Source organism: Panthera uncia, chromosome B1 (genome assembly GCF_023721935.1).
Source record: "Panthera uncia isolate 11264 chromosome B1, Puncia_PCG_1.0, whole genome shotgun sequence".
Lineage (NCBI taxonomy): Eukaryota > Metazoa > Chordata > Mammalia > Carnivora > Felidae > Panthera > Panthera uncia.
In genome coordinates, this window is record NC_064811.1 from 122,461,700 (window position 1) to 122,482,216 (window position 20,517).

At 37.6% G+C, this 20,517-nt stretch overlaps 1 protein-coding gene across 1 annotated transcript in view; it reads left to right on the forward strand.

The window, feature by feature from the left end:
- Positions 1-1,011: 1,011 nt before the first annotated feature.
- Positions 1,012-20,517, forward strand: part of EDNRA (endothelin receptor type A) — a 57,011-nt gene continuing 37,505 nt past the window's right edge. Inside the window, exon 1 of the mRNA XM_049632256.1 lies at positions 1,012-1,498. Within this exon, the coding sequence (XP_049488213.1) occupies positions 1,079-1,498 (420 nt within the window). The 5' untranslated portion in view covers positions 1,012-1,078. The remainder of the gene's footprint in view (positions 1,499-20,517) is intronic.

A 20,517-nucleotide genomic window follows, 5' to 3' on the forward strand; every position in this document is an offset into this window, starting at 1 on the left:
TCTGGTCCCCTATGTTTCTAGAAGAACTGTGCATCGGCCTCACAGAGGCATGGTGTGCATTAGACAACACCATGCATGTGAAGTGCTCAGCACAGTTGGTGTGACAAATGTAACCACATAGGATGTTTCAAAGAAAGCATGAGACAGATAGCCCTTGGAAAGCCAAATTCTGTGCCTGGCCTGGAAAGCCATTATTACCAGTTCACTTGCTGGCAAGTATTGGGATAATAATTTCTAAAGAATGGAAGAGAGAGAGAAAAAATTCCTGTCAGAGAGGTGGATTGTACACATTAATCATCAAGATTTTCAATAAAATGAATATTTTGTGTGTATCAATTATATAACTTTTAATCGAAACTAAGATTGTTAAATGTATTGATGGTATTAAGCACAGTTCTGATTTTAAAAGAGCATTTTATGACACTTTAAATAACTACCTGTGCTACATTTTAACCCCATGTTCATTATTTACCATGTGTACAACAGAACACATTTTGGAATATTGAATTGTTAGTTACAGAATTTGCTAATTTTATGCCTTGATATCATGTAAATTTTACTCGGCAAATAATGCCTTTTCTCTTCCATTAATAAATAAAATTTTGTATCTCAACTCTTGAAGATTTTTGCAATTCAGATTTTTATCAGCCAGTGTAATGGAGAGAAAAAAGTAACTTTTGATCTACTAAAGGAAAAACCCATATGTCCTCATCCATATTATAATCTAGATATAATCATGGATGGAGATGAGAGAGAGAAAGAGAAGGAAGCAGAGGGGCGTAGAGAGAGACAGAGACAGAGATAGAGATAGAGATAGAGATAGAGATAGAGAATTTGCCATAATGGAGCTTTGATCTTGTCTTTTTTCCCTGCCATGGGATAACCTTACACAGATCTTATCTAATTACCAAATATATATTACTTTTTACCTGACGCAGTAAATAATCATTGACTACAATTATTGGCAGCTGGATTTTGTAACCAATTATTTTTCCTCCTTTCTTTTCCAGGTGAAAAAAAAAAAAGCAAGTGTATAAAGGGAAGGTAGTAAGAGACATTTCCTCAAATTTGCATCACGATGGAAACCTTTTGCCTCAAGGTGTCCTTCTGGGTAGCGCTGGTTGGATGTGTGATCAGTGATAATCCTGAAAGCTACAGCACAAACCTAAGTACTCCAGTGGATGATTTCACCACTTTTCGTGGGACAGAGCTCAGCTTCCTCGTTACCACTCATCGACCCACTAATTTGGCCCTACCTAGCAATGGCTCAATGCACAGCTATTGCCCGCAGCAGACTAAGATTACTTCAGCTTTCAAATACATTAACACTGTGATATCTTGTACTATTTTCATCGTGGGAATGGTGGGGAATGCAACTCTGCTCAGGATCATTTACCAGAACAAGTGTATGAGGAATGGCCCCAACGCGCTGATAGCCAGCCTTGCCCTTGGAGACCTTATCTATGTGGTCATTGATCTCCCTATCAATGTGTTTAAGGTAGGAAGTAACCACAACTATATTTGCAGGTTTGAACATACGTTCTGATTCCACAGTAAGAGAGTTGCTGCAGACCTTTGGAGTTTTAGTCTGTGTTTTTACTGAGAGTGATTTCTGCAGCCTTCAACTTTGGTGGCCTTTAACATTTTTATTATTTGTTAAATGTTACATTTATTTGCTAACTTAATTGTTCACAAAATCGCGTTTTGGGGAAGACTATTCAAAGTCACGGTCTTTAATGAAGCAGATTCTCATGCCAGCCCTGAGCTTGCTGAGTGGATGGGCAATCTTGGGAAGAAACTGGATTTTTCTGAGACTCAGTTTTCAGGGTGAGATCTATTGAGCCCAAAAGATACTTAAAATAAGTATTTCTTCAGTTTCTGTAACCTTTTTAATGTGATGCCATTCAGTGGCCAGATGGCCAGGGTACATGTTGAAATGAAAGTACCTGTTTTATTTTGACGATCTGGATTGATGATGGAAGCCAAAGGGTATGCTGGCTTCCCTCAGTTGTCTCGGTGACTTAGAGATAGTGAGGTCCACGTGATCTCAGCTCAGTGTTGACCTTGTTGAACAGTGTCACTAAAGCCATTTAAAATAGGCCTCAGTTTACTGTTGCCTTCTTCATTTCTTCAGTTTACAGAGTTTTTATTCATGGAGTACCCACTGTGTGCCTGCCCCTGAGCTAGGCAATAAGGATCCCAAGACAAATATGACAAAAGTGATGCCTCAGTGGGAGGGGAAGATAACTCACCCACTGTCACTGTGATCATCTTGCTTTAGAGACTGGTTAGTACCAAAACAAAGTAAAGCCCAAAGGAATTAGATGTTTCGTATTTGATCTAGTGGTTGTGAGGGGAAAATGGCTGCAAGAATTCAAGTGAACTAAAATTCAAGTAAAATTACGTGGTCTGTGCCAGATGTTATGGAATGTCTTTATTCTAAACCCAGGAAAAGTACTTTCCTCAGCCTTTCTTTTTTTTTCTTCTATGTCTTATCCATAAAAACAAAACTATTCTGAGCAATAATATTCTGAAATATGACTTTAAGTAGCAAGTTTTGTTTGAAGGCATGATAAATTTTAACTAAGAATCTCTCGGTTTCCAATAAATACACTTAAACTATGGCAAAATTATGCTCGCCTACCAGGAAAAGCAGTGATACAATGAAGTGCTGACAGTAAAGATGAAAACAATGATTATGGTCTCGAACGTTACAAATAAAAAGCATTTCAAAAGTACTCAAGTATATTGTTGGCAAAATTGGAGAAATTAGACAACAAATGATAAAAAAAAAATTATATGCCATCTCTTTTCACAGAATGGCATGAAAACATATGTTTTCTATTTGAACTTGAAATGTGATTTTAGAACTGAACTATGATGCAAAACTGAAAATGCATAATTAACTTAAAATGTTTAGCACATGCTATAGAACTTAAATTTTTTTAAAGGTTATTAATTTTCTCTTTATGAAATAATGTGTGTGAACACGAGGCTTTCTCATGACATCTTTCTTTAATAATAGATTTAAAGTGTTTATATGACTCTTATTCAAAATTTTACTCTAGTAGTTATGTTGTAGAGTATTAAACATTGATTATTCATACTTATATACTAGTTAACCGACCCATCATGCCTCAGAAGAATAATTAACTATCTCTGAATTAATTATTCCCATTTGACCATTTGCAAAGAACATTTTTGGAAAACCAATATTTGCGACTGCTGGAAAGGACACTCGCTTATCTCTTTGAGGTGCTACCTGCCAGTCACTAGACTAAACATCATTTCTAGTCCAGACCAACAAACGAAGCCAGACCGTCTGGACTATCCCCAGTTGGTGAAAATTCAAATAAAACTTGGTTTTACATTCATATAACAATGGATAATAATTTACACATCCTCATTTGACCAAATGGTTCTTCCTTTTGGGACTCTAATACTTTATATCCCTTATTGTAGTTCTATACAATGTGGACAGTTTGACAGGCTTTTACATCACAGGGGTACATTTGTGTAATTACTGTTTTTCTAAAACTCACATAATGAGACATTTAACCAACATTAATTTTAGAAAGGAAGCCTTTTGGGTTAAAAAAATACATACATGCTTTAGTTATTTCAATCTTCTTGCAGAGGAAAAGAAGAAAACATTTAAGCTAAAAAGCCTCCCAGTATTTGGGGGTTATTTCTACCTCATTCTGTCAGTCCTCTTCTCTGAGTTGGGAGACGAGAAGATGTAGTTTCCCTGATATCTGCCCAGGAGAGTCCAGAGAAACCCTTCCTAGTGATGTGAGCTCTGGGCCTTCCTGCCTTTGGTCTGCAGCTGCCTCCTGCTGTAAGAGTCTGATGCTTTGAAGTCTCACCTATCAGACCTGTGGACTCCTCTGACCATGGCATATGCTGCAAGGCGAAGCAGCAGCTGTCCATCTCCCTTTACCATGGTGTTCAGTGCCAAGTGGCTCTCGATCTGTGAGCATGGAAGAGGGGGTCCCTCCACACCTATTTCCAAAAGTTTCCTAATCAGTCTCCCTATCTTCAGGGTTTCTTTTCTCCAGCCTATACTGGTCTTCACTTCTGCTGACTGAGTGTCATTTTAATAAAAATCACCCAGGAGCTTCCATGTTTAGTAGTCAAGGTCCTCTTCACTCTGACCATACTTTACCTACTTCTTACCAGCTGCCAATGTGCAGGCACAGCTCTTGTCAAAATGCCATCACTACAGCTAACTAAATAACATTCTCAGAGGGGCGCCTGGGTGGCTCAGTCAATTAAGTGTCTGACTCGGTTTCGGCTCAGGTCATGACCTCATGGCTCGTGAGATTGAGCACTGCGTTGGGCTCCAGGCTGATGGCGGGGAGCCTGCTTGGGATTCTCTCTTTCCCTCTCTCTCTCTCTCTGTCCCTCTCCTACTCATGCTTTCTCTCTCTCTCAAAATTAATAAACATTTAAAAAAATAATAACATTCTCAGAGAGGCTAGGTCTAGTCACTGAAGGACTGCTACTGAGGCATTTACAGATCCTAAATTGAAAAATAAGTCCAAAGTTACATGTGTTGCATAAAGAAGAAATAAGCCAAAAAGTGGAGAGAGTCTCCTCTGGCCCTAGCTTGTACTCTCACACACACACACTACCTGGTGATAAAATCAGACAATCGACAATCTGAGACAAAATTCAGAGCAGAAGGAACCAAAGGAAGCAAATAAATGCCAGTTACCTTCTTGGTTTTCAAGCATGCAAGGGCCTTGCAAATGGCAATGTTGGGGAAAAGTTGTTACTAATGTTATCAAAGGATTACTCTAATTCTTAATTATGCAAAAAGCATAATATCACTAATTATAAGAGAAGACTGACCAAAACAGGAGAGAGAAACGGAAAAGAGTTACCGACCCTTTCAAATACTCATGCTTGTCACCTAAACTGATGATGGATTTTATGTGTCAGGAAATTACATTATCTGATATCCTGAATTTTCAAGAAATGCACAAATTTAGCCAGTACATTGATCTGTGTATAAACTGTTTACATCCATTACAATGACAAAACAATTAAAACCTTATATCTGTGCTTAGGGACTACAAATAACCCCAACTACTAAATGCCAATATAGGTTAGGAGAACAGAATCTAAAAATTGTACTCTTTAATGATTCTTGAGATTATGTTAATGCCATAGAGTGCCATCTATAGGGAGATGGGTTATAATTTTGAATAGAGCAGAATCTCTAAAAGTGATGTTTATGCATGGGTAACCAGCCAAAGCTTGGCATCATGTGCTTTCAGGATAACAGCCCACCCATGCTTGCACACAGATATGCCCATAAAACACTGTAGCTCAGCCCCTTTAGTAGAAACAGGAATGTGGGGAAATTTGTGTGTGAGAGAAGTAGATTGCAAAGGATTAAAATGGTGGCTGAGGGAAGAAGTGGAGTCCAATGACTTAGCATAGAAATCTCTCACACACAGAGCTGGGCATTGAAAACTAGTGATGTCGTAGATGATACTGTAGGTGAATAGTGTCTCTTTTTAGCATGTAGGGTAAAACAGGTTTGTGAGAAGAAGCTAACGAGCCAGTGGCAGAATCTAGTAACTGATTGCTGGTTACTAATTTGGTCCACTCTAAGCATCCACCTCTTATTGAGGACAACAATGAAAAATAAACAGATATAATTCTGTTTGAAATTATCAGAAATATTTTGCAATGGAAAGTCAAGACTCAATATGTTGCTCTGGCAGAGGATCTGAGCAATGTGGAAACCAGAGACGTTTGCTTGGAGCCAGTTATCTGCATATTCACACAGCCTTTGACATCTTGTGCAACTGGAATCCATTCTGTTGTTGGGGCAGCCATACCAAAGTTGTCTCCTGACACATCAAATCACCAAGGCAACTTTTGCCTAAAAAATAAATCGCCACAACTTATAGATTGTGTGTCTCAAACATAGTAGTCATTCAGTAAGTGCTTATTGGCATAATTTGGTTTGTTCAGGGTCTTTACTGTTAAAATTGACTTCTTATCAGTTTTCTCTGAGATCTTCCAGTTTAAATACTGATGGTACTGATGATTATGATGACAATTTGTTAGAGGGAATCTTCATTTATGTACAAGACACAGGAAATTATCTGTGGTCTACACATCTTATTCCCCCAAATTGATCAAATTACCCACCAGATTATTGCCCATGTGATAAGGATGGTGTCTCCCTTTTACTTAGCATCAAGCAAATAAAAACATATCCTTCTTACGTACTCCAGTAATAGTACTATAACCATAAAATTAGGGATAAAAACTATATTCCCTGAATTTTGATAAAGAAAAGTGTGTCCTTTGACCAAGATCTCTGCCCCTTGTTGGTGCATTGCAGCTAAATGTTTCCTATGGGGTAGCTCTGCCTCTGCCTTCCCTCCTGCGCCTCTCTCTGTACACATTCCTCTACCTCCCTTTCCTGGAGCTAACCTGGCCTGTCTGAGAATACCAAGATGGTCTCTCTACCTGGCAGATTTTCCCTTCAGGCCTCCTCTGGCTAATTCTGCTTTATTCTTCAGATCTCAGCTTAAACATCTCCTTGTCTGGCAAGTATCTATAACCCAAACTGGGTTAGTGCCTTTCTCATGCGCTCCCACGACACCCTCTATTAACCCTGAAATAGCATTTAACACACACTCTGTTGTATTTGCCAATTCACTTGCCTGTCTGCCCCACTAGACTTCAAGTTCCGTAAGACAGGCTGCCATAATTCTCATTTATCATTGTATCTCCTGCATCTAGCATTGTACCCAAGTTAAAAAATATTTGATGAATGAGTAAAATAAGAACATGTACTGGTACTTGCTTCTATAAGAGTGGTTTTCCTCCCATGCAATTCAAGATCTAAAAGCTGACTTCCTTTTTGAATTTACTGAATTTCTACTTTTTTCTTGCAAATGAGCAACGTCTCAGGGTCCATAAATCTGAGGGAAAAGTGTGCAAAGCAGAGCTGCACATAACAGGGTCGTTTTCCCCTTCTGCCTATGTCCGGACACTGTGTTACCTTCCTCTCTCTGGCACATATAATCAATTGAGGACTCTTTTTTCAAAGTTTCTGTGCAATATGCATTCTTTGAGCATAGTTGGAATTGTGGTTTTGATTGGAATATTAAACCTACACGTGATTTGGGATATCAAAATGAACATTCATATCACTAAAGATTTTATTTACTCTTCAGAGAACAGGAAATAGGTTGAGTTTGAGTTTCTGGCGTTGCTAAGACACATGCGCATTGCAAAAAATTCATTATGCTAACTAGCTGATTTTAGAATATCTGTACACATAAAATGACAGAGTGATAAATTTATTACCCAATTTACTGTTTGTTATAAGGAAGTTGCTGTCTGGAAAGGCTTCAGAACCCTCTCCAACTCTACCTCCCATTCTGACTTTTCGTTTCCTGTGTCTGGGAACCTCATTGCCTTCTCTCATGCTCATGTTAAGTAATTATTCTCATGTGAGGTTACTCTGCTAACCCTCAGCATTTGGCTCACAGCACAGTTATTCCTATTTCAGGGAGGTGGGGGGATGGAAACCATCCATAACTGCAAGATTGTTCCCATAGCTGAGGAGAGAGAGATGGTTTCAGTCCCATTCTCATTAGGAAGGTGTGGAGATGTAAAGAAGCATCGTGGCTGATGATACTCCCCCATCGAACCGTTCAGCTCATGGAAGAGGCTGCTGTGTTCTAAATTTAACATAAAATAGTGAGGGCTGGGGAGGGGATGTAAATGTTGCACTGCTTCGAGCGCTTGCAGTACAAGCAGATGTTCGGGCTATTTCATTCTGAAATATTTCTATGGTGTCTTCATCTACGAGTTGCTAGGATATGAGTGTTATTTCTTTATTATCATACAAGGGTATGCAGTTGGTATAAAGAGTGTGCTAACTAAAATGAAAGAGGGTGGGGTATCAACTTCTCTGTGTCTGAAGTTGATTCTAAGACTAGAGTGATTAAGTGTGGACTGTTCTAAGAAATTCTGTCAAAATAAATTTGAAATACTGCCAGGAATTCTACAACTGCTTTCTGTAGCTACCATATTCTCCTGGGAGTTCAAATAACTGCTTTCTATAGCTACACTTTTATTTTTAACTATGTCTAGCTTTTCTTGGAAAAACTTCCCTACATAATAAAGTTAATAGTTGAGATTAAATTTGGTAACGGGACTAAACGTAAGTATCACTCCATATTAATTTTTGGTAGCCTTATTTTTAAATTTGAACATCAAAAATTTTACAAGACCGCATGCTCTGAAATGTTTACTTAAACTTGGAAGGTTTGAAGTCCCTGGTGTTCCTGGACTCAGGAAGATTTAATCATATTTTTGGATGTGCAAATTGAGAGGTTACTTTTAGAATTTAAACCTCTGTGTGAGGTTTGTTGACATTGTTTGCCATCTCAACTTTTCCAACAACTTACTTAGAAAAGAGCGTCAATAATGGAAGCTGGTCAAATAATTCTTCTCATAACATGAATCCTAAACATATGAGCCCTATTTTACTCTAGAAGGTAATGGGGATGGCAGTGGATTGGCCGTTTGGTTACTCAGTGACATCAGATCTTTCCTCTGTAAATGTTCTTCCTTTATCCATTCAATAGATAGTTACTGAGCTCCTACTATATACCAGTCATTGGGGAAATAGCAGTAAAGAAAACCAGACAATCATCCTTGCCCTCTTGGAGCATACATTCAAGTAGAAGAATATGACAATAAGCAAGTTAAATAAATAAATATCTCACATAGGAGATCACTGATAAGGAGAAAAATAAAATGGGAAAGAGGAATAGAAAGAAAGGGGGAAGATACTAATTTTAGAGTGGTGGCTAAAGAATGCCTCAATACAAGATAACAGTTGAATAAAAAACCTAAAACTTTCCACGCCACTATCTAAGGTAAGAGCATTCCAGCAGAGGAAATGGCAAAGGCAAAGTCCCTGAGGCAGGAATGTGTCTGGACGGTTAAAGGACCAGCAAAGAGGCCATGGTGGTGAGTGGAAGGGAGACAGTAGTAACATGAGGTCACAGGGATAGGCGGTAGGCTATGTGATGGGGGAAGCAGACAACATAGGGCCTAATAATAGGGTAAACCATATATTTTATCATTTAAACCAGGATACTCTGAGAGTGAAAAGAGACACTGTCATCAATAATTGCATCTGGACAATGGGCATAAACATGGATTGTCCTAAAAATATCATGTCCTAAACATTGTCACCCTACCTGTGCACCTTTTATAAAGCCCTTAGCCTTTTCCTCTGAGTGAGATAGAAAGCTTTTAGAAGGTCAAGAGAAGATTAGTGACATGATTTGGTTTATATCTTAACAAGAGCATTCGCTCTACTGTGTTGAGAAGCACTTCCCGAATCAATGAAGGAAAAATATGCAGTCTTAAAATATGTTATGTATACCAATATGTACCATGAGAATAGTATTCCCTGAAGCTTAACTAGCATTTGCCCTGTGTCAGGCTAACTTTTTTGATCCTCACAACAAACCCACGATGCACCACAAGTGAGATACAGTTTTTAAGGATTTCCTCAAGGTTATACAACTAGCAAGTGGCAGTGCCGGGATTTGGATCCAGTCTGATCTCGGAGACCATGCTGTAGGACAAGCAGCCATACCACTTCTCTTCCGTATACCTCATAGGGCAAACTTTCCAGTCATCCAGATGCCATCCCTGGTACAGAAATATATTTTCAAAGACCATGTTCAAAGATAAAGTCAGACCCTTTTCTCTCCTCCATTAAATCCAGTAACTTCTTTAGTTGCTTATTTAAGACAGAAGGAAAACATCATAAAGGAAAATGTGTATGATACAGAGACTGTTCTTCAGAATAGTATTTATGTTGTAAATCTTGCAGATTGCATTGGCACATCTGGTAAGCAGATTTTTATATTCTATACTCATCATGTTGGTGAGGTCAACTGACAGAAAGGAACCAGAAAATAAAATAATAAAACAAAGGTTGAGCTCTTGATGAGCTGATTGTCTAGACATATACATCTGCTTATCTGCTCAGAGGGACACATTTTGCTAAATAGGTGTCTCACCCAGTTATTTCTGGGAGGGCCAGGCAATTTTTCAGTGGACATAAGACAAAAATGAGTGTTTGTGACTAGCCCATAGTTTTATTTGGGGTGGAAACATGAGATTTTATTGCTAAAACTAAATGTTGCATTTCTAGACCTTCCTTCCTAGGGTTACCAGATGCACAGGAATTAAAAGGGGAATGTGGAACACAATGGATGATGTTTGGGAAATATGTCTCAACTGATATTTAAAAAGAAGCCAGAGGGGCGCCTGGGTGGCTCAGTCGGTTAAGCGTCCGACTTCAGCTCAGGTCACGATCTCACAGTCCGTGAGTTCGAGCCCCGCGTCGGGCTCTGGGCTGATGGCTCAGAGCCTGGAGCCTGCTTCCAATTCTGTGCCTCCCTCTTTCTCTGCCCCTCCCCTGTTCATGTTCTGTCTCTCTCTGTCTCAAAAATAAATAAAACATTAAAAAAATAAAAAGAAGCCAGAAATCTTCAATTTGAAAAAAAATGTACATATGAAGTATATATTTTGTGAAGTGGTCCATTGAATCTAAAACTAAGTAAGGAGTTTATTAATATCCCTAGTTATAAAAGCAACAAGTAAAGTAAATAATTACTGGACAAGTTAAAAATGTCCAAAGTCATTGCCTATCAGAGTATGAAAGGAATGGGATGGGCACACATCTCTGCCAAGTACTGAACAATATACTGTGCCCCATCCCACATGAGTTTTCTAGCTGATGAGGCAATTCTGCTAAATGTCTGTACCTGGAAGGAAGGAAGGAAGAAAGAGAGAGAGAGAACCATCTTTGCTGCGAATTTTTAACTTAGTTTCATAAAATAAAAAATGTCCTGAACACTCCAAAATTCTCCCTTAAAATAATGTCATTTATGTCATAAATGCTGTTTTTCTGCATATTTCCATTGTTTCCCCAAATTTGATTTTCTTATAGAAAATAAACCTATGGGGGCGCCTGGGTGGCTCAGTCGGTTGAGCGTCCGACTTCAGCTCAGGTCATGATCTCACGGCTGGTGAGTTCGAGCCCCGCGTGGGCCTCTGTGCTGACAGCTCAGAGCCTGGAGCCTGCTTCAGATTCTGTGTCTCCCTCTCTCTCTCTGACCCTCCCCCGTTCATCCTCTGTCTCTCTCTGTCTCAAAAGTAAATAAATGTTAAAAAAAAAAATTTACCAAAAAAAAAAAAAAAAAAAAGAAAAGAAACCTATGAAAATTAGGGGAATGTTACATCATTTAAGAGCCATAATACTGTGTAAACTTTTTAAAAAGTTTATTGAAGTATAATATACATCCAGAACAATGTACATAAGTGTCAACTCTATGAATTTTCACAAAATGAACACATCTGTGTAACCAGGATCAAGAAACAGAACATTACCTGCTCCCAGAAGTCCCTCAGTCATGAATCACTCTAACTCCCAAGGCAACCACTTTCCTGACTTCTAATGGCATGAACTTGCCTATTTTTGTATTTTATATAAATAGAATCATATGATATATATTATTCTCTGTATGGCTTCTTTTGTTCAACATTATGTTTGTGAGAGTAACCCACATTGTTGTGTTGTAGCTCATCCATTCTCATTACTCTGTAGTACTTCCTTGTCTGAGTATGCCACAATTTATCCACTCTACTCTATGTAGGCATTAAACGGTTTCTAAAATTGAGCTAATATGAATAGTACTTCTATGGAAATTCTCATATGCATCTTTCTGTACATACATATGCTGAAATATATATACACACATACACATATATGACCTACATAGGTATATATAAAAAGATGTATGTAATATTTGCATATCAAAATATACCTATATATTAAATATATTTTTTTATATAAATATTGATTATAAATATTTAATCTAAATTTTGATCAGTAATTTTGGAGAACTATACCAGGGCATGGTACACTATTAAGAATTAGGCAGCATTGCCTAAACAGGAATTTTTTTCTAATTCTGAATGCTCTAAAGACCTGTGTGGCATATGTGTGAATTGTGTTCATTGTAATTCTTCTTTGACTTTCAAACAAATCAGTTATCTGCCTCCATAATGGATAATCCCCACATCAACTCACATATTTACTAAGTGTCTATAGAAAACACAAATCTAGGATAACCATGACTTTGAGTGGCACACACTCTGTTTGAGAATACAAACGTATACAATCAAATTAGCCTAACTGCCAGGGTAATCTTATACTCTGGTGTTTTGTTGAAGTTTTTGAGACCACCAAACATGCACACACATGAAAAGCATTTTAAAAGTAAAACACTGGGGCGCCTGGGTGGCGCGGTTGATTAAGCGTCCGACTTCAGCCAGGTCACGATCTCGCGGTCCGTGAGTTCGAGCCCCGCGTCTGGGGGCTCTGGGCTGATGGCTGATGGCTCGGAGCCTGGAGCCTGTTTCCGATTCTGTGTCTCCCTCTCTCTCTGCCCCTCCCCCGTTCATGCTCTGTCTCTCTCTGTCCCAAAAATAAATAAAAAACGTTGAAAAAAAAATTAAAAAAAAAAAAAAAGTAAAACACCTATTTAACATTTTCTTTAAAAATAGAAACACTGCCATTTCTCTTTCTCCCAAAGGAGTATCTGCAGCTGAAACAAAATTAGTCAAATTAATTTCAAGGGATACAGAAATAAGGTTTCAGCATTTTCCATTACTGCTATAATAAATGGTTATTTATTTAAAAATATTCAGGGGTGCCTGATTGGCTCAGTCAGTTAGGTGTCCAACTCTTGATCTCGGCTCAGGTCATGATTTCCCTGTTCGTGGGTTTGAGCCCGTGTTGGGCTCTGTGCTGACAGCATGGAGCCTGCTTGGGATTCTCTCTCCCTCTCTATCTGCTTCTCCCACTCTCTCTCTCTCAAAATAAATAAAAAACTTAAAAAAAAAGAAAATATCTAAACACACTATGAAACACAAATTAAAAAACAATGATTGCAGACAGTAAATGTTATGAGCGTTTAAGTTAAATTAATGAAATTTTCCACACAATCTCTCTGAGGTTATTTTTGTTAAATGACATATCTTGGGTGTGCCAGTTGCTAGGTAAAACTTGGAGGTTTAGTTATAATCTGGTTACTACTATTAAAATAAGATTGGTAAGGGAAGGTTGCTATAGAAATTTACCAAGTTGCAGCTTATGAAGACAGCATAAAATCTCTCATAATATCATCCACAAGGTTTGCATTGCAGCATCCCTAAAAAGAAATTTTATTTGTCAAAACCACTGACTCAATTTCAAATGCAACTTACAATGGTCTTATAGCGCAAATAATACATACTCCCAGAAGGTATTCAGAAGTGAGTGAAATGTGTGTGAGCACTGGGTTTTGCAATATTATGAATATGCATGTAAGCTTAGGTGATTTGTTGAAACTTCTCCTGCATTTTGTTCCATGGAAATAGCTTCATAGGAATATTTTCATTGGTGTTATAGAGTGACCTTAAAATTGCCTCCCATCTCCTGGGCCACCATCAAGGAGGGGAAGTAAATCTGGAAGTACTATACACTAAAAGGGATATTCCAGAGCTTCATGTGCAAGCACTGAGTGCTCACCATTTCTGCTTTCTCCTCATTCTCTGGCCCAGGGGTGGGTCTACGACCAGTGGGCCAAATCCAACCCAACACCTATTTTTGTAAATGAACTTTTATTGGAACACAGCCATACCCATTACTTAAGTAAATCATTTTGACAGACACCATATGGTCTGCAAAGCCTAAAATATTTCCTATCTGGTCATTTACAAAAACAGTTTATCAACCCCTGTGGCATCTCACTAACTACCCTGTTCCTGCCTTTCATCCCTGCCTCTCACTCTCCATTTTGTTCCATAGTAGGTCAAAGCTCAAAACCTGAACTTCAGAAATATTAATATGTCTTCATAACCTTTGATATTTTTAAGTGGCTTATGTCTCCAACTCCCCAAAAAGTAAATGGGCATAATCCCAGGAAATTAAAAAAATTTTTAAATGGTTTGTAACTGATCTTAAATAAATCACTTGATCTCTCAAGTCATTATTTTTGTACGAAATAATAATGAGGGACCCTAATCCCATGGAGTCCCCTTAGGCACAATGATGCATGGTAGGCTTGCTCCTGAAGTGACTACTAACATCAATTAGAACACCCGGGGTGCCTGGGTGGCTTAGTCTGTTGAGCGTCCAACTCTTGATTTCGCCTCAGGTCATGATCCCAGGGTCTTGGAATAGAGCCCTGCAGTGAGCTCCATGCTGAGCATAGAACCTGCTTAAGATTCTCTCTCCCTCTTTGCCCCCACTCCTCTGCTCCTGCTCTCTCTCTCTAAAAGATAAATAAATAAATAAATAAATAAATAAATAAAATCATTAAAAAAGAACAGGCAAGGGCTGTTATTGTCTCTTTGTCTCCCCCATTTAGTTATCACACATCAGAATTCTGGCCTCATTTAGGGTCTTGGTGACCAGGTATCCATGAAACCTATTGGATAAATCATGCATTTCTCATCAAAACTGAATAAGTTTTAAATTCTTTGTCATGATCTTAGAGATGTTCATTATCTTGTCTTTCAAATAATTAAGATCAGCACTAAACCAAGTGACCAGATCTTTCAGCAATCATTCGTGTTTCAGTTAGGAAAAAGAAGTAAAGAAGACTTTTGCATTTATTTTAGGGAAATATCATACAAAAAAAAAAAGAGGTACTCCCTAAAGATTTTAAAGACAAAAACTTTACATAACTTGAAATTATTGGATCATAAAATCACTGTATATTTATTTGGTATGCCACTTAAATTACATGGTCATATGTAATTTGCATACATACTTTAAAATAAATGAATGTTTTTATCTCTGTTCTATAAAATTCAAGGAATTTTTCTTTGATAATGGATGAAGGGCCATGTCATAGACAAAGGGGAAAGTGGAGAAAGGATAAGAAATACTCTGTGTTCCTTTTTTATACAGTGTGTGTGTGTGTGTGTGTGTGTGTGTGTGTGTCTGTGTCTGTGTGTCTGTGTGTGTGTCTGTGTGTGTGTGTGTAATTTTGTGGTACAGATATTCTCTGTATATATAGTCCTTTTCTCAATTGTTGGGGAAAAGAAGAAGATGCTACAGGGGATGGAGGAAAGAAGACAGAGTTGGTGCTGGATGCATCCCTGGGACACAACTCTTAGACACTATGTAATTCATCAGGTAGACAGAAGACAGTTCATATATATTTAGGAAGGGAGGGAGAGGTAGAAGGAGGGATGGAGAGAAGCAGGGAGCATAGACTCTCAGAATGTTAGGAGTCAACATCTTTAGTTCTGACTGTGTGACCCAGAACACTGAGCTATTTACAATCTTACAGAGATACTAATTCAAACCGGTCTTGTGTTCAGGTTGATATAATAAAAGCAGCTCTCAGCTGATAGACCAGAGTCTATCTCTACTGTGGTTTTGAAATTTTTTACTTATTTGCAGTAACTCTAACTCTCATGAAATGATAAACATTTAAGTTTGTGGAAATGGTCCAGAAGAGAAAACTGGTACAGAATTGAAGACATCTAATAACATGTTATTTCTCTGCCAGGAATTTTGGATAAATGAATGAGTAGAGAAAAGTAAGTACCTTAGGGCTTAATGTTTATCATTCAATCCCTTTTTAGGTTCCTTGATCCTCAGTGCATCCCCTCATTCTGTTCAAACTATCTCTTCTCTGCTAAAGACAACCATGATCTATGACTAATGGTTAATTTGGAAAATTTCATGTTATGTATATTTTACCACAGGTAAAAACAATTTTGGGGGGACACCTGGGTGGCTCAGTTGGTTAAGCATGCGAATCTTGATTTCAGCCCAGGTCATGATCTCCCAGTTTGTGAGTTCGAGCCCCATGTCAGACTGTGCTGACAGCATGGAGCCTGCTTGGGATTCTCTCTCTCCCTCTCTCTCTCTGCCCCTCCCCTGCTTGTGCTATCTCTCTCAAAATAAATAAAGTTAAAAAAAAGTAATTTTTAAAAACTATGAACTTAAATGAAAATGTAAAAGTATAAAATTTTAGGGACAAAAAGAAAGAAAATCTTTGGGATCTAGGACTAGACAAAGCATTCTTAGACTGGATAGCAAAAGCACAATCTATAAAAGAAAGAATTGATAAATAGAACCTCCTCAAAACTTAAAACAGTTTCTCTACAAAGGACCCTCTTAAGAGGATGAAAAGAAACCTACAGACTAGGAGAAAATATTTGCAATCGCCAAGTCCAATAAAGGCTAGTATCTAGAATACATAGAAAACTCTCAAAAGTCAACAACAAAAAAATCCAAGTAGAAAATGGGGAAAAGATACAAATAGAAATTTTACTGAAGAGGACATATAAATGACCCAATAAACACATGAAAAGATGTTCAACATCATAAGCCATTAGGGCAATGCAAAATGGAAACCACAGTGAGCTATCACTACACACCTGTAAGAATGACTAAAATAAACATACATTGCTGGTGAGAATGAAAAATTGTAGAACCACTCTAGCAAAGAGTTTGGATGTTTATTATAAAACTAACCAGGGGCGCCTGGGTGGCTCAGTTGGTTAAGCATCTGACTTCAGCTCAGGTCATGATCTTGCATGTGTTCGAGCCCCGCATTGGGCTCTGTGCTGACAGCTCAGAGCCTGGGGCCTGCTTTGGATTCTGTGTCTCCCTCTCTCGTTGCCCCTCCCCCCACGTTTCTCTCTCTCCCTCTCTCTCTCTCTCTCTTAAAAAAATAAAATAAACATTAAAAAATTAAAAAAAGAAAAACTAACCATGCAATTACTGTCAGACTTAGCAGTTGAACTCTTGGGCATTTATTCCAAAGAAATGAAAATTACATTCATGCAAAAACCTGTTCATGCATGTTTATAGTGATTTATTTGTAATACCCAGAATCCAGAAACAACTCAGATGTTCTACAGTGGGTGAGTGGTTAAATAAACTATGGTACATCCATTTCATGCAATACTGCTCAAGATTAAAAAGGAACAAGCTATTGATATATATATATATAATAATTTGGATGAACAATTTTGGATGCTGAGTGAAAAAGCCAATCTCAAATGATTATGTATTATATGATTTCTTTTATAAAACATTCTTGAAATGACAGAGTTATACAGATTGAGGACAGATAAATGGTTACCAGGGATTAGGAATAGGAAAGGGAGGGGAGGTAAGTGTGGTTCTAAGAGGACATCATAAAGGATCCTTGTGGTGAAGGACCTGTTCTATATCTTGACTGGTGGTGGATACACAAACCTACACATGTCATAAAATTGCATAGAACTAAATACAAATGAGTAACATTGGAGGGATATGAATAATATTGCTGGATCATATTAATATAAAAAAATGATTGTACCAGTTTACAGTCCCATCAGCATTACATGACAGTTCCAATTTCTCCACATGCTCACCAGCACTTATTATGGGTCTTTTTAATTATAGCCATTCTAATGATGCATGGTGGTCTCTCATTGTGGTTTTAATTTCTGTTTCCCGAATAGACTAAGGATGTTCAGTATTTTTCATTTTCATGTTCTTATCTATTTTTATATCTACTTTGGTGAACTGTCTATTTAAATCTCTTATACTTTTTAATTTTTGTTAGTCTTTATATTTTTTAATTGTAGGAGTTTTTTTATATATTCTAGACAGAAGTCCTTCATCAGATACATGATTTGCAAATAGTTTTCTCACTCTGTGGCTTTTCTTTTCATTTTCTTAATGGTGTCTTTTGAGGAGCAAAAATTTTTAATTTTGACTAAATACAATTTATCAAACTTTTATGGATCACGTTTCTGGTGTCATATCTACAAAATCTTTGCCTAAGCCAAGGTCACCAAATAAATTCTCCAGTGTTTTTCTCTAACAGTTTTATAGTATTAGCTTTTGACATTTAGATCTTTGATCACAGTTTTTGCGTAGGATATGAGGTAAGCATCTAAGTTCATTTTTTTGCACAGGCATATCCAATTGTTCCAACACCATTTTTTTTTTTTAATATATGAAATTTACTGTCAAATTGGTTTCCATACAACACCCAGTGCTCATCCCAAAAGGTGCCCTCCTCAATACCCATCACCCACCCTGCCCTCCCTCCCACCCCCCATCAACCCTCAGTTTGTTCTCAGTTTTTAACAGTCTCTTATGCTTTGGCTCTCTCCCACTCTAACCTCTTTTTTTTTTTTTTTTTTTTCTTCCCCTCCCCCATGGGTTTCTGTTATGTTTCTCAGGATCCACATAAGAGTGAAACCCTATGGTATCTGTCTTTCTCTGTATGGCTTATTTCACTTAGCATCACACTCTCCAGTTCCATCCATGTTGCTACAAAAGGCCATATTTCATTTTTTCTCATTGCCACGTAGTATTCCATTGTGTATATAAACCACAATTTCTTTATCCATTCATCAGTTGATGGACATTTAGGCTCTTTCCATAATTTGGCTATTGTTGAGAGTGCCGCTATAAACATTGGGGTACAGGTGCCCCTATGCATCAGTACTCCTGTATCCCTTGGATAAATTCCTAGCAGTGCTATTGCTGGGTCATAGGGTAGGTCTATTTTTAATTTTCTGAGGAACCTCCACACTGCTTTCCAGAGCGGCTGCACCAATTTGCATTCCCACCAACAGTGCAAGAGGGTTCCTGTTTCTCCACATCCTCTCCAGCATCTATAGTCTCCTGATTTCTTCATTTTGGCCACTCTGACTGGCGTGAGGTGATATCTGAGTGTGGTTTTGATTTGTATTTCCCTGATAAGGAGCGACGTTGAACATCTTTTCATGTGCCCCAACACCATTTTTGAAAACCCTCTAGTCATTGAATTGCCTTGACACCTTTGTCAAAACTCAGTTGATGATCAATGTTAAGAGTTTATTTCTGGACTTTCTTTTCTGTTCCAATGACTTCTGTGTCTATTGTTTAGCCAGTACCATCCTGTCTTGATTAACAATAGTTTATAGTAAGTTTTTAAACACATATTGTAAGTCCTACTTTGTTCTTTCATTTCAACATTGTTTTAATTTTTCTAGATTCTTTACATTTATATATAAATTTTAAGATAAACTTTTTCACTTCCTTCAATTTAGATAGGGATTATATGGACATTTTAAATGAATTTGGAGAAAATTGCCATCTTCACAATATTGATTCTTCCAATCCATAAACATGTATTTTAGATCTTTGATTTGTCCAATATTTTGTAGCTTTCAGTACATGTCGTACACTTCTTTTGTAAAATTTATTCCTAATTTTGACACTACTTTGAATGAAGTTGTCTCTTAATTTCATTTTTGGATTTTTGGATTTTTCAGAGCTGGAATATTGAAATGCAACTGGTGTTTGTATATTGCTCTTGTATCTTGTGACCCCGCTGAACCCCTCACCATTACTCTTGCAGCAGCAATTTTTTTTGTTGCTAGTGTGTGATGGTGAAAAATACAATGACTATTAAAACAGTTTGGTGCCATTGTCTCTATTTGTGCTAAGGGAACAAGCAGCTTTACCCACCATTGCTTTTGTACCAACAAGGCAAAAGGCAGTAATCTGCTAGTGTTCTCTTGATCTTACAAAGGTTCTCAGGGATCCTCAGGAGTTGCAGACAACACTTAAAAGAACCACTGATATAGATGATCTCCAAGAACCTGTCCTGAGTCTGAAATTATAGAACTTTAAAAATCTAAGATAATGTTGTTTACCAAACTTGTCTTAATAACATTTGATTAAATAGAACTACCCTACAACCCAGCAATTGCACTACTAGGTATTTATCCAAAGGATACAGGAGTGCTGATTCAAAGGGGCACATGCACCCCAATGTTTATAGCAGCAGTATTGACAACAGCCGAAGTATGGAAAGAAAGAGCCCAAATGTCCATCAAGTGATGAATGGATAAAGAAGATGTGGTATATATATATATATATATATATATATATATATATATATATATATATTACTCAGCAATCAAAAAGAATGAAATCTTGGCATTTGCAACAACATGGATGGAACTGAAGTTCCAGCTAAATAAGTCATTCAGAGAAAGACAAATATCATGTAATTTCACTCACACATAGAATTTCAGATACAAAACAGATGAACGTAAGAGAAGGGAAGCAAAAATAAAAACAAGGAGAGGAACAAAGCATAAGAGGCTCTTAAATACAGAGAACAAACTGAGGGTTGCTGGCCGGGTGTTGGGTGGGGGAATGGGCTAAATGTGTGATGGGCATTGAGGAGGGCACTTGTTGGGATGAGCACTGGGTGTTAATATGTAAGTGATGAATCACTAAATTCTATTCCTGAAATCATTATTACACTATATGTTAACCACCTTGGATTTAAATTTAAAAAATCATAAGAGAAAAATTTAAAAATAGCATTCGATTAAATGGCTGGTTTTCATGACAGTTAATATTCTTTAGACAAGTATAAGCAT